This window comes from Salmo trutta, chromosome 4 (genome assembly GCF_901001165.1).
Source record: "Salmo trutta chromosome 4, fSalTru1.1, whole genome shotgun sequence".
Taxonomy (NCBI): domain Eukaryota; kingdom Metazoa; phylum Chordata; class Actinopteri; order Salmoniformes; family Salmonidae; genus Salmo; species Salmo trutta.
The window spans coordinates 37,227,033-37,241,410 of NC_042960.1; the positions used below are offsets into that span (position 1 = coordinate 37,227,033).

At 43.6% G+C, this 14,378-nt stretch overlaps 1 protein-coding gene across 6 annotated transcripts in view; it reads right to left on the reverse strand.

The window, feature by feature from the left end:
* The window catches only part of LOC115192312 (CMP-N-acetylneuraminate-beta-1,4-galactoside alpha-2,3-sialyltransferase-like), a 101,096-nt gene that overhangs the window by 19,674 nt on the left and 67,044 nt on the right, over positions 1-14,378 (reverse strand). For 5 of the 6 annotated variants that reach the window (XM_029750655.1, XM_029750658.1, XM_029750653.1 and 2 more), the window contains one exon: positions 12,223-12,369. In XM_029750655.1, coding sequence (XP_029606515.1) covers positions 12,223-12,369 — 147 coding nt within the window. Of the gene's footprint in view, positions 1-7,286; positions 8,798-12,222; positions 12,370-14,378 lie in introns of those variants that run through there. The other variant, XM_029750656.1, reaches the window with a different exon arrangement.

Below are 14,378 nucleotides of genomic sequence, written 5' to 3' on the forward strand. Positions count from 1 at the left end.
AGGCAGGGAGGATGACAAAGCTGCTGCGTCCACATACTATTACTTTACTTTCAACTTTTGATCATAGAAATTTTCTCAGCGGAGGCAAAGGCGAGAGGTACAATAGAAGACCGAAAGTAAACAGACCGTTGAGGTTGACAGAGACACTATTGTGTCTTTTTAAAAGGAGCTTTCTACACTTACGGAGCTGCCCCTTTAAATACAGCGGACGAGAGAGAGACAATACCACATGACCGTACAATGGTTTTCACTAAACGTTGTGGCTAAACCATTTTAAGGTGGGCCGTTGGATGCAAAAGATAAGAGAAAGAGATAACGGATGTATTATTATGGCTTCACGAGCGAAATGTGAAAGCCATTCACTGCTCGAAACAGCGACGTCCATAGTGAAAGATCTGATGTTGGAGATGCCGGTACATGACGGTAAATGATGATGGGAAAACTAGTGTCATTGCAGGCATGTTCAAAACCTTTTATTAGTATCAACCACGACCACATCCTTTACAGGAACAACCTATCCCATACTTGCCTCTACTGAAACCAATAGCTGTTTTCAAACAGTTGAAAGGCAATAGCTATCGTGTATCTGGTCTAAAACATCACCCTTTACATAACTATCCTATATAACTGCCATACATTTTTTAAAATTTTCCTTAGGAGAAGATGTCTGCAGGTCTCTGATGAAAAATTAGACCTAATAAACAATGTGGAGCAGTAAACATTGGGTGTGCGGGAGTTCTCTTTTTTATAATAAAGCTATCTACAGAACCATGCTTAAAAGAGTGTGTACTGTTGGCTAGACTGGCAATCTCAGGTAGAGTTGGTTCACATACACAATCCATGTCTCAATTGTCTCAAGGCTTAAAAATCCTTCTCTAACCTGTTTCCTCCCCTTCATCTATACTGATTGAAGTAGATATAACAGGTGACATCAATAAGGGATCATACTCTATACATACAAAAGTATGTGGACACCCCTTCAATTTCTGCAATTTCAGCCACACCCGTTGCTGACAGGTGTATAAAATCGAACACACAGCCACACAATCTCCATAGACAAACATTGGCAGCAGAATGGCCTTACTGAAACGCTCAGTGACTTTCAACGTGGCACCATCATAGGATGCGACCTTCCCAACAAGCCAGTTTGTCAAATGTCTGCCCTGCTAGAGCTGCCCCAGTCAACTGTAAGTGATGTTATTGTGAAGTGGAAACGTCTAGGAGCAACAACGGCTCAGCCGTGAAGTGGTAGGCCACACAAGCTCTCTTCTCTTCCCTTTTATCTGATTGAAGAAGTGACATCAATAAAGGATCATATCTTCCACCCGGATTCACCTGGTCAGTCTATGTCATGGAAAGAGCAGGTGTTCATAAAGTTTTGTACTCTCAGTGTAAGTGATATTTGTTGTGTCGTGATTTGGCTGTCCCCATAGGGGAACCCTTTTTGGTTCTAGGTAGAACCCTTTTGCGTTCCAGGTACAACCCTTTTGGGTTCCGCGTAGAACTCTCTGTAGAAAGGGTTTTACATGGAACCCAAAAGGGTTCTACCTGGAAACAAAAGAGATCTACTGGGAACCAAAAAGTGTTATTCAAAGGGTTATTATATGGGGGCAGCCTAAGAATCCCTTTCGGTTCAAGATATCACCTTTTGGTCTAATAGTGCAGTGAATCCCTTAGGTATCATTAGAAAGAGCATATGATAAGTGTTTGAACAGTCTTAGCTGTTCAGTACATAGCTGTGTGTGATTGCTCCATTCAGAGGCAGGATAGCCTGTTGGACCGAGCGGTTCTACTGGCACAGACCCAAAGGTCTTTGAGTGTGAGGCCCAGCGTTCATCTTGGAATGACAGCTTCACACGGGCCCTGGGTCACCCACAGAGAGAATACTGTACTACCACAGCTCTCAATTATACATGGCAGGGGGGTGGGAGTGGTGCTGAGATGGGTTTGTGCCACTGCAAACTAAAACACAAGTTAACACAATGAGAGTGCACACTGACATCTGGTTCAAAACAAATCAAATTGTATTGGTTACATTCACCAAATTTAACTGGTGTAGACTTTACATGGAAATGCAGAATACAAAAATAAAAATATTTGCTAAATAAAAAAGAAATAGTAACACAATTAAAACAATAACGAGGTAATATACAAGGAGTACCAGTATCGAGTCAATGTGCAGGGGTACTAGGTAGTTTAGTTAATTGAGGTAATACCGAGAAATTGCCAAGAAACTGAAGATCTTGTATAACGCTAGGTAGCAAAGAAAAAGCCATATCTCAGACTGGCCAATAAAAATAAAATATTAAGATGGGCAAAAGAACACAGACACTGGACAGAGGAACTCTGCCTAGAAGCCCAGCATCCCGGAGTCACCTCTTCACTGTTGACGTTGAGACTGGTGTTTTGCGGGGATTATTTAATGAAGCTGCCAGTTGAGGACTTGTGAGGTGTCTGTTTTTCAAACTAGACACTCTAATGTACTTGTCCTGTTGCTCAGTTGTGCACCGGGGCCTCCCACTCCTCTTTCTATTCTGGTTAGAGCCAGTTTGCGCTGTTCTGTGAAGGGAGTAGTACACAGCATTGTACGAGATCTTCCGTTTCTTGGCAATTTGACGCATTGGAATAGCCTTCATTTCTCGGAACAAGAATAGACTGATGAGTTTCAGATAAAAGTTATTTGTTTCTGTCCATTTTGAGCCTGTAATCAAACCCACAAATGCTGATGCTTCAGATACTCAACTAGTCTAAAGGCCAGTTTTATTGATTCTTTAATCAGTACAACATTTTTCAGCTGTGCTAACATAATTGCAAAAGGGTTTTCTAATGATCAACTAGCCTTTTAAAATGATAAACTTGGATTAGCTAACACAATGTGCCATTGGAACACAGGAGTGATGGTTGCTGATAATGGGCCTCTGTACGCCTATGTAGATATTCCATAAAAAAATCAGCCGTTTCCAGCTACAATAGTCATTTACAACATTAACAATGTCTACACTGTATTTCTGATCAATTTGATATTATTTTAATGAACAAAAAATGTGCTTTTCTTTCAAAAACAAGGAAATTTCAAAGTGACCTCAAACTTTTGAAAGGTAATGTACATGTAGGTAGGGGTAAAAGTGACTAGGCAATCAGGATATATAATAAACAGACTAGCAGCAGCGTATGTGAAGATTGTGAAAGTGGGTCTATGTGTGGCATCAATATGCAAGTGTGTGTATGTGAGAGTATGTAGTGTGTGTGTGTGGGGGGGGGGGGTTGGAGTGTGTGGAGTGTTAGTGTTGTGGGAATGTGTGGGCAGAGTCTAGTGAGTGTGCAGATCCAGTGCAAGGGTGTCAGTGCAAAACAATTAAGATAAAGAATTCAATAATAAAGGGGGTCAACGTAAATAGTCTGGGTAGCCATTTGATTAACTGTACATCAGTCTTATGGCTTGGGGTTAGAAGCTGTTCAGGTACCTTTTGGTCCCAGACTTGGCGCTCCGGTACCGTTTGCCATGCGGTAGCAGAGAGAACAGTCAATTACTTGGGTGGCTGGAGTCTTTGACAATTTTTAGGGCCTTGCTCTGACACTGCCTGTTATAGAGGTCCTGGCATTGTTGTGCCCTCTTCATGACTGTGTTGGTTTGTTTGGATGATGATAGGTCCTTAGTGATGTGGACACTCCACTACACCCCCTTCGATGTGAATGGGGGCGTGTTCAGCCCTCCATTTCCTGTAGTCCACGAAAAGCATATTTGTCTTGCCCATATTGAGGGAGTGGTCTGCCAGGTTTCTGACCTCCTTGCTATAGGCTGTTTCATCAGCCTCAGTGATCAGGCCTACCACTGTCGTGTTGTCGGCAAACTTAATGATGGTGTTGGAGTCATGCACGGCCACACAGTTGTGGGTGAACAGGGACTACACGAGGGGAATCAGCACGCACCCTTGAAGGGCCCCCCTCACCAACTAGGGGCGGCCCATCAGGAAGTCCAGGATCCAGTTGCAGAAGGAGATGTTCAGTCCCAGGTTCCTTAGCTTAGCGATGAGCTTGGAGGGCACTATGTTGTTGAATGCTGAGCTGTAATCAATGAACAGCATTCTCACGCATGTGTTGATTTTGTCCAGGTGGGAAAGAGCAATGTGGAGTGCAATAGAGATTGCATCATCTGTTGATCTGTTGGGGCGGTATGCGAATTTGAGTGGGTCCAGGGTTTCTGGGATGCTGGTGTTGATGTGAGCCATGACTAGCCGTATAAAGCATTTCATGGCTACAGATGTGAATGCTATGGGGCAGTAGGTCATTTAGACAGGTTACCTTGGCATTCTTAGGCACAGGGACTATGGAGACTATTTGCTTAACCTGTTTGGGATAGGGGGCAGTATTTTCACGGCCAGATAAAAAAACGTACCCGATTTAATCTGGTTACTACTCCTGCCCAGAAACTAGAATATGCATATAATTAGTAGATTTGGATAGAAAACACTCTAAAGTTTCTAAAACTGTTTGAATGGTGTCTGTGAGTATAACAGAACTCATATGGCAGGTCAAAACCTGAGAAGATTCTATACAGGAAGTGCCCTGTCTGACAATTTGTTCTCCTTCTAGGGCATCTCTATCAAAAATACAGCATCTCTGCTGTAACGTGACATTTTCTAAGGCTTTCAATCGCTCTCAGAAGGCGCCAAAAAGTGGAATGAGAGCTCTCCAGTCTCTGGGCGAAAAACAGCAGGGGCTTTTGTGAGTGGTCCTTCTGAGAACAATGACACTGGAGCGCGCGTGCACGAGACGACTCCATGTTTTACTTTCAGTGTTTGAACGAATACAACGTCGCCCGGTTGGAATATTATCGCTATTTTACGAGAAAAATAGCATAAACATTTATTTTAAACAGCGTTTGACATGCTTCGAAGTACGGTAATGGAATATTTAGAATTTTTTTGTCGCGAAATGCGCCGGCGCGTCACCTACTGTTTTGCTTTCGCTCTAAAGCCTTTTTGAAATCGGACAATGTGGTTAGATAAAGGAGAGTTGTCTTTAAAATGGTGTAAAATAGTCATATGTTTGAGAAATTGAAGTTATAGCATTTTTGAGGTATTTGTATTTTGCGCCGCGCTATACGATTGGATATTGGTGAGGCGTTCCGCTAGTGGAACGTCTGTCCCTAATTAAAAAATGTAGGTAAACTACATGACCAAAAGTATGTGGACAACTGCTCGTCTCGTTCCAAAGTCATGGGCGTTAATATGGAGCTGGTCCCCCCCCCCTTTGCAGTTATAACAGCCTCCACTCATCTGGGAAGACTTTCCACTAGATGTTGGAACATTGCTGCAGGGACTAACTTCCATTCAGCCACAAGAGCATTAGTGAGGTCGAGCACTGATGTTGGGGAGATTAGGCCTGGCTCGCAGTTGGCATTCCAATTCATTCCAAAGGTGTTCGATGGGGTTGAGGTCAGGGCTCTGTGCAGACCAGTAAAGTTCTTCCACAACGATCTCGACAAACCATTTCTGTATGGACCTCGCTTTTTGCACAGGGGCATTGTCCTGCTGAAACAGGAAAGGGCCTTCACCAAACTGTTGCCACAAAGTTGGAAGCACAGAATCGTCTAGAATGTCATTGTTTGCTGTAACGTTAAGATTTCCCTCCACCAAACCCAGATTCGTCGGTCCGACTGCCAGATGGTAGAGCGTGATTCATCACTACAGAGAATGTGTTTCCACTACTCCAGAGTCCAATTGGCGGCTAGTTTTACACCACTCCGGCTGACGCTTGGCATTGCACAAGGTGATCTTAGGCTTGTGTGCGGCTGCTCGGCCATGGAAACCCATTTTATTAAGCTCCCGATGAACAGTTATTGAGCTGACTTTGCTTCCAGAGGAAGTTTGAAACTCGGTAGTGAGTGTTGCAACCGAGGACAGACAATTCTTACGCACTACATGCTTCAGCACTCTGCGGTCCTGTTCTGTGAGCTTATATGGACTACCATTTCACAGCTGAGCCGTTGTTGCTCCTAGACATTTCCACTTCACAAGAACAGCACTTACAGTTGACTGGGGCAGCTCTAGCAGGGCAGACATTTGATGAACTGACTTGTTGGAAAGGTGGCATCCTATGATGGTGCCATATTGAAATTAACTGAGCTATTCAGTAATGCCATTCAACTGCCAATGTTTGTCTAAGGTGATTGCTTGGCCGTGTTATACACTTGTCAGCAACAGGTGTGGCTGAAATAGCGGAATCCACTAATTCAAAGGGATGTCCACATACACTATATATACAAGAGTATTACAGACTGGGTCAGAGAGAGGTTGAAAATGTCATTGAAGACACTTGCCAGCTGGTCAGCGCATACTCCGAGTACGTGTCCTGGTAATCCATCTGGCCCTGTGGCCTTGTGAATGTTAACCTGTTTAAAGGTCTCACTCACAACGGTTATGGAGAGCATGATCATACAGTCGTCCTGAACAGCTGGGGCTCTCACACATGCTTCAATGTTGTTTGCCTCGAAGCGAGCATAGAAGGCATTTAGCTCATCTGGTAGCCTTCCATCACTGGGCAGCTCTCAGATTGGTTTCCCTTTGTAGTCTGTGATAGTTTGCAAGCCCTGCTACATCCGACAAGCATCAGAGCCGGTGTAGAAGGATTAGATCTTAGTCCTGAATTGATGCTTTGCCTGTTTACTGTGTACTTAACCAGCAGACAGATGGCCCCTGTAGACACAGGGACTTGTCTGTCTGTGTCCCTATTCCCTATAGTGCCCAATTTGTTTTAGGGCTATGGTCTGAAGTTGTGCACTATTAAGGGAATAGGGTGCCATTTGGGACACACTCACTGTGGTGCTTGTGGTAGTGTTCCCTCTTTAGAACTCAGCACCCACAGGCTCCTATACACTTGACTTTCTTTACACATCCTACTTCATATCCTACTCCACATCTCGCCTCTCGTTTGGTGGTGGGAACAGGGAAGTAACATGATGAATATAAGAGAGTAACCACTAGACTCATCATGACAGAAAGGTTTGTGTAAACTTCCACTGGGGAGAAGTAAACTATCAAAGCTAAACAGACAGGATGTTGGTGGGCAGGGGAGACAGGGACACACGCTTAGCAGGGAATGCTAACACAGAATCACCGGCTGGCTGTAAGGTTCATAGCTGTGGACTTTGAGTGGGCAGATGGATGGGTGGATGTTACTGGTATGTTCCAGTAACTAAGGGTTCAGAGAACAGCCGATACCACAGCAACACAGTCAAGTGACCTGTAGGACTCATCATCAAAGAGATCCCCCGCAATGTTGACTTTTTGTCTCTTTCAGACCAACCGAACTCTTTCATAAGCTAACCCTTTCACAACTTTACCCTTTCACAACCTAACTCTTTCAGAACCTAACCCTCTCAGAACTCTTTCATAAACGAAACCTTTACAAACTAACCCTTTCACAACCTAACCCTAACACTTAGAAATAAAGGTACTATCTAGAACTTAAAATGTACTTCTGCTGTCTCCATAAGAGAACCATTTAAAGAACCATTTTTGGTTTTAGGTAGGACCCTTTCCACAAAGGGGTTCTCCTATGGGGACCGCCAAAGATGCCTTTTGGAACCCTTCTGGACTGAGGGATTCTAAAGTGAAAAAGAGTGGCACTAACTGGCGGTGGACTCCAATAGAGGTGCTGGTTTAACATGTTGGTACAACTGTTCTCTGTTAGAAGGCGGATAATGACAAGTAGGAGACAGATGTACAGAACACGCTTTATTCCACATTCAAGACAGACAGGCACACACACAGCGATAGGAATTGGACTGATGGTAGTAGTGAAAGGGTTAGTGGATGTCTAGGAAAAGACAAGAGAGTAAGAATCAGACAATGTACAACTGTTATAGCTACAAAGGCAGTAATAACAATAATAACAATGTAATTGTAATGCTACTGTAGTAATAGCAGTGCTAATAACTACATCATTGTAAAGTGGCAAGCAATATATTGGCTAATAGCACACAATGAACAGAACAGGCTACAGTATGTACAAAGGAATAGCAGTAGCATGAGCAGTACTAGTACGTTAGCAATATTGGCTACACGGAGAGGCTAGTAGGACCCAGCTAATGTAGCACACAATATGACAGTATACATGTAGCACACTATGTTAGGCAATACCAGGCTAGTAGTACGGGACAGTATATACAGAGGCAGGATAGCATGCTAGGCTAGTAGACCACAGGCTCTGGGACATGGCAGACAACGTAAAAGCTATACAGTTAGCGCGCGAGCAAGGCTAATAGATAGCATTAGCATGCAAGGATGTAAACGTGTAGACAATAACAAGGCCATGGGGGCAGGCATCTTGGGAGAGGCCAGGACGTGATGATGTTATAGGCCGGCCATCTTGGGTGAGTGTGAGACACAATAGGCTGGCAGCCATCTTGGCTCATAGAGTGTAATGGGGAAAGATTTTACCTCATAGCCTGAACATGAAAAGTACCCCTGAACTATGCCATAAGGGCCAGATAAGCAGGACTAGTGTGGCTAGTACACAGGCCTGAGATAGTAACATTTAACCCTCAAATGAATAAGCACACGGTAGTAATTACACAGTAGTTACACAGTCCAAAGGAACTATTATATACAGAGGCAGAATATACACATGAACCCTAATAAAGTCCACTTACATGGTCAGTGACACACTAACACACGGTTGCACAGTCCAGGGTGGAGGCTTGTCCTCATAGAAAGGATCCAGTGGTGAGCTTTGTTGAGGTGGTGCAAAGTTCTTCCGACCTGTTGTCTTTCTGCACCCCTGCAGTAAAAGGCTACAAAGCTTGTCTCTTCAGTATCAGAGATAGGGAGAAAGTTTGAATGTCTGAGGGTTTAATGATAAAGGTTAGAGGGTTTTGAACATAAAGGCTACAGGTATAAATGACGCACTTCATGAATGAATCACTGGAACCTAGGATGACATAATGATCTTTATAGTCTTCTATAAATGGGGCGGTAGGTAGCCTGGCGGGTAGGAGCATTGGGTAGGTACCCGAAAGGTTGCTGGATCGAGTCCCCGAGCCGACATGGTAAAAATGTGTTGTTCTGCCCTTGAGCAAGGCAGTTAACCTTTGTAGGTTTACTGCCGAGGTAGACTACCATCACCCGCCTCAGCTTGACCCCATTGTCCAGTGGCAGAGACCACTTCACACCTCTGTGTTAGGGACCAGGTTGCTCAGGTACTCAGTCAGTTGAACTGGTCAGCCAATCACAGACCCTATCAGGTGGGGTAACATTCCTGCCTGGTTTGAATGGTCTGCTGGCTCCAAGCAGCAAGATTTTGATTGTTGTGTATTCTAGTTTCAAGTGCTACACGATCTAACCAGCGGGGGTGACAAACAAACTCTTTGGCTTGTTTCCATTCATCCACATGGCTGCTGGCTGCGCATTGCTACCACCGGAAATGTTTGTTTTTGCTTTTGTAAGGACACAAAAAAAGAGGCAGTGGGAGAACCTATTTAAGTAAGTAAATACATTTTGAAAAATGTTAAAACAGTCAAATTAGTAGGCCACTTTGTAGGCTAACTCAATTGAGCTGCTAGCTAGCTAACTTTACACACTGTTTAGCTAAGTTAATTAAATGTAATCAGCTAGCTAACTTTCTTTTCACTAGCTATCTTGATGTAATCATTGTAAATTAAAAATACAGTCTCCAAATGCACTTGTAGAAAACAGCCATGGAATTACTGACAAGTGTTACTCCCCTTTCCCGGGACGGCTAAAAAAGCCCTCCCCAGCGCCCTTCCTTCAGCAAATCAGATCACGCCTCCATTCTGCTCCTGCCTTCCTATAGGCAGAAACTTAAACAGGAAGTATCCATGGTAAGGACTGTTCAACGTTGGTCTGACCAATCAGAATCTATGCTTCAAGATGCATGTTGATATGTTCTGAGTTGACTTTGAGAATAACACTGACTCAGTGACTGAGTTTATCAGATCAAATCAAATCAAGCTTAATTGTTTTTACCAACCGAGGCAAGGAAACCTCTCGAACCAGCTAAGGTATGGGAGCCCGACGAGCCAGCTGAGGCGTCCCTGGTTCCTACGGCAGCGGCACCCGGGCCCGGCATCACCAACAAAACAGAAAACAAAAACCTCCCTGAAGCTTCAAATATTGGTGTCAGCATTCCGTAAGGGCAGACGCTGGAGACGAGAAGCAAGTACAGGGAGAGAACATTTAATGAAACACGGACAGGAACAGAATACAGACAGCGTCTGGACAGGGGAAAACAAAACGACAATAATGCTGACACAGGGAACCAACTGAGGAACAGACAGATATAGAGGGGCCAGGTGTCCAGGTGTGTCCAGGTGACAGGTGTGCGTAATGATAGGAAGCATGGCACCAGAGAGGAGGAGAGGGAGCAGGCGTAACAGAATGACACAAACTGAACAACTAAAAAGTACCCGAAGGAAAAGAAAAGCTAAAAAGATGTGTCCACAGTCCACATATGTCCAGAGTTTTGGCCTCCCTCAGGTTCTCTAGCAGGCTATTCCAGAAGGTGGGGGCATAATAACTAAAGGCTGCCTCTCCATGCCTCTTGGTCCTAGGCTTTGGGATTGTTAAAAGGCCAGTGACAGAGGACCTGAGGGACCTACTGGTTACATAACTTAAAAGCATGTCTGACACGTACAGGGGTGCACAATCATGGATTGGTTTAAAAACCAATAGAAGAATTCTATTGTTCTACCTTGTAATTAATTGCATCCACCTGGTGTTCCAGGTCTAAATCAGTCCCTCATTAGAGGGGAACAATGAAAAAAAGAACCAGAGTTGAGTTTGAGGGAGATATACAGTACAGTTGCTCTATGTGGCCTATCACCCTGTATAAGCTAGATACTAATCACAGCTAAGCTTTTAGGTCAAAAATATGCTGTTTTTATTAAAGTGTTGTTATAATGGTGAGAGAAATTAAACTAGCTAGTAGCTAACGGTAGCTAGCTAGTTATACCTTACAAGGTTAGCTGACTTTTCTCAAAACAAAACTCATTGTAGCTAGCTACATCTTGTCCCTCATGCTAGCTTGCACAGCCAAATTTCACTCCAGAAATGTCCAAATTACATTCATATGGCCAGCATTTGAGACAATTTCTCCCCTCTTGCTGCAGCTTTAGCTCATCTTGAATGACAGTGAAATGCTGTGTGAACCAGCATGCTGCAAATGTTCTAGAATGTTTGTCACCAATGCTTGTTTGTTAAAAACATTTTGTCCACATGCACTTTTGCTCATACAGCACTAATCTGGTGAGCACCTTTCGAGTTCCGCCAAGCAAGGCATTTGATGGGTTTGACTTGTTGTGAGGCGTCACTGATTTACACTGGATTCCCACCCATCTTTAGCTGATTTCTTCCATGAAACTTCCCCAGGCTTCCCGTACTAGGGAAGCCTGGTTTGCGACGAGGCTAACCTAACCCTGGCTTTCATAACCTAACTTAGGAGACTAACACATGCGTCCTAAATGGCAGCCAATTCCCAATGGACCCTGGTCAAATGTAGTGCACTATATAGGCACTATAGGGAATAGGGTGCCATTTGTTACGCAGGGTGAGTGAGTGCATGAAAAGCAGATCAGAGGCTTTCTAGATATAGCCAAACATACACCAGACACCTGTTCACTACACAGTAAAGTCTCTAGAAAGAATAACTCAGGTTTAATTGGAAATAGTTTACAATTACGGTGCAAATTATGGTTCAAATATTCAGGTCAGTTTGTCTGTAAATTTCCCTCTTGTTTAACAAGACATTTATAAATGTTTTTCTTAATGAAGCTATTTTGACATTGGCACCAAACTAAGCCATCAGTTCTTCTCACTTTGATGCTGTGTGGACTGTGTGCGTGTGAACATGTAGTTGAGAGGTGAGTTGCTGGGTAAGGATGACACAACCATTATCCATAGTTAACTATCAGACTGACAACATATATTACACATGCCACTCTTTCAGCTTCCATTATTTCAACAGGACTGCTAGAAATCTTAACAAACCTTCTGCTATACAGTAGGTCAGTGTGACCTCATGGTCAGATGAATGCATTGTATACAAAATAGATGACATATTTATTTTCATGTTTCCATGATGTATGTAAGTGTGCATGTGTGTGTGTGTTTGTGTGTCAAGGCCCCCTGTGACCCTTTAAGGGGTCGACAGAGAATACGTAGACGGGGCAAATGGCTGTTGTCAGTGTCAGGTCACTTGTACCTGTTTGATGGCCGCCATCCTGATCTTCTCGTAGTAGTGTAGGGGGGCGTGGGGGGTACTCATGTCATAACCAAATCCAGCCACGGCTACCTCATCACAGTTATGGAGGGCCATTGTTATGGCAACAGTCCCCAGTGTCGGAATATTCTGGAAAACACAGAAGAGAAGACAAATGTTCCCTGAAACAGGACAGTGAGTAAAGTAGACTACTAAAACTACTGGAGTTTAATAGCACATGGGGTAACAAAGAAGAAATGTAAAAATGTTTAAAAAAAGGTTACCAAAACAGAAGTAATGGAACTATTTGAAAGACTTTAGTCACAGCTGAGTCAAGATTCGAAAAGATGGCGCCGACAGACATGGTCATCCAGTTCCTAGCTCCTTGCCAACTTTGCAGTATTTCGTTTTTTTGTGTGTTATTTCTTACATTATTTGCTCAGAACATTTCTTGCATTATTACCTACAGCCGAAAATAACTTTTGGATATTAGATTGCCCGGTCACTCACCATAATTTAAATCATGAATTAGACTTTCCTGAATTGGCGCCTTTGTTCGTACCTCCCAAGACATTTCCACTCATCACAGGGGCTGCTCCAAGACGCCCTCGAAGCAGAAGAGGAATACGGAGTGGGCTTTAATTTGCATACCATCCACAGCCTCCAAGTATATTACTCACTAATGTTTAGCCCATGGACAATAAAGTAGACAAGCTCAGGACGAGGATCTCCTTCCAGAGAGACATCAGGGGCAGTAACATCATCTGTTTCACGGAATCATGGCTCTCTCCGGATATACTGTCCCCATCCATACAGCCATCTGAGTTCTCTGTAACATCCCTTGAACAGTAAGAAAGAACTCTCTGGGAAAAAGAAAGTCAGAGGTGTATGTTTCATGATTAACTACTCGTGTGATTGTGGTAACGTACAGGAACTCAAGTCCTTTTGTTCTCCCGATCTGGAATACCTCACTATCAAATGGCGACCACATTACCTCCCGAGAGAATAATTTTCGGTCATCATCACGGCCATCTATATTCCTCCTTAAGCCAACACCGCGACTGCACTCAAGGAACTACACTGGACTTTGTGCAAACTGGAAACCGCATATCCCGAGGCCGCATTTAAGAACGAGCAATACTCAATATAAATATACACTGAATGTACAAAACATTAGGAACACCTTCCTAATATTGTGTTGCACCCCATTTTACCCTCAGAACAGCCTCGATTTGTCAAAGGCATGGACTGCAAGGCATCAAAATTGTTCCACAGGGATGCTGGCCCATGTTGACTCCAATGCCTCCAACAGTTGTGTCTAGTTTGGCTGGATGTCCTTTGGGTGGTGGACCATTCTTGATACACACGGGAAACTGTTGAGCGTGAAAAACTCAGCAGCATTGCAGTTCTTGACACACTCAAACTGGTGCCCCTGGTACCTACTACCATACCCCTTTCAAAGGCACTTAAATATTTTGTCTTGCCCATTCACCCTCTGAATGGCACACATGCACAATCCATGTCTCAATTGTCTCAAGGCTTAAAAAACCTTCTTTAACCTGTTTCCTCCCCTTCATCTAAACTGAAATGGATTTAACCGTTGACATCAATAAGCTTTCACCTAGATTCATCGCTTAAATGTGTTACTCACATCAGCCACGTAGAACAAGCGCTCAGTCTCTACTTGCGACTCCACTTTGTCTCTGTAGTGACGATTTGCCGAAGGGAGGGAGGCGGCGGGCCTTGTAGACGTCCCAGAAGGGGGAGTAGCAATGGTTAAGAATTCTTAATGAGCGAGTGGCGCAGGCGATGTGTTGATAAAATTTAAGTAGCGTTTTCCTCAGATTTGTTTTATTAAAGTCCCCAGCTACATTAACCTCTCTGCCTGCCATATGAGTTCTGTTATACTCACACACACCATTCAAACAGTTTTAGAAACTTTAGGGTGTTTTCTATCCAAAGCTAATAATTATATGCATATTCTAGTTTCTGGGCAGGAGTAGTAACCAGATTAAATCGGGTACGTTTTTTATCCAGCCGTGCAAATACTGCCCCCTATCTCCAACAGGTTAATTCCTTTCTTTTTATTTTTGGGATTTGTATTGTTTGTATTGTTAGGTATTATTGAACTGTTGGAGCTAGGAACATGAGCATTTCAC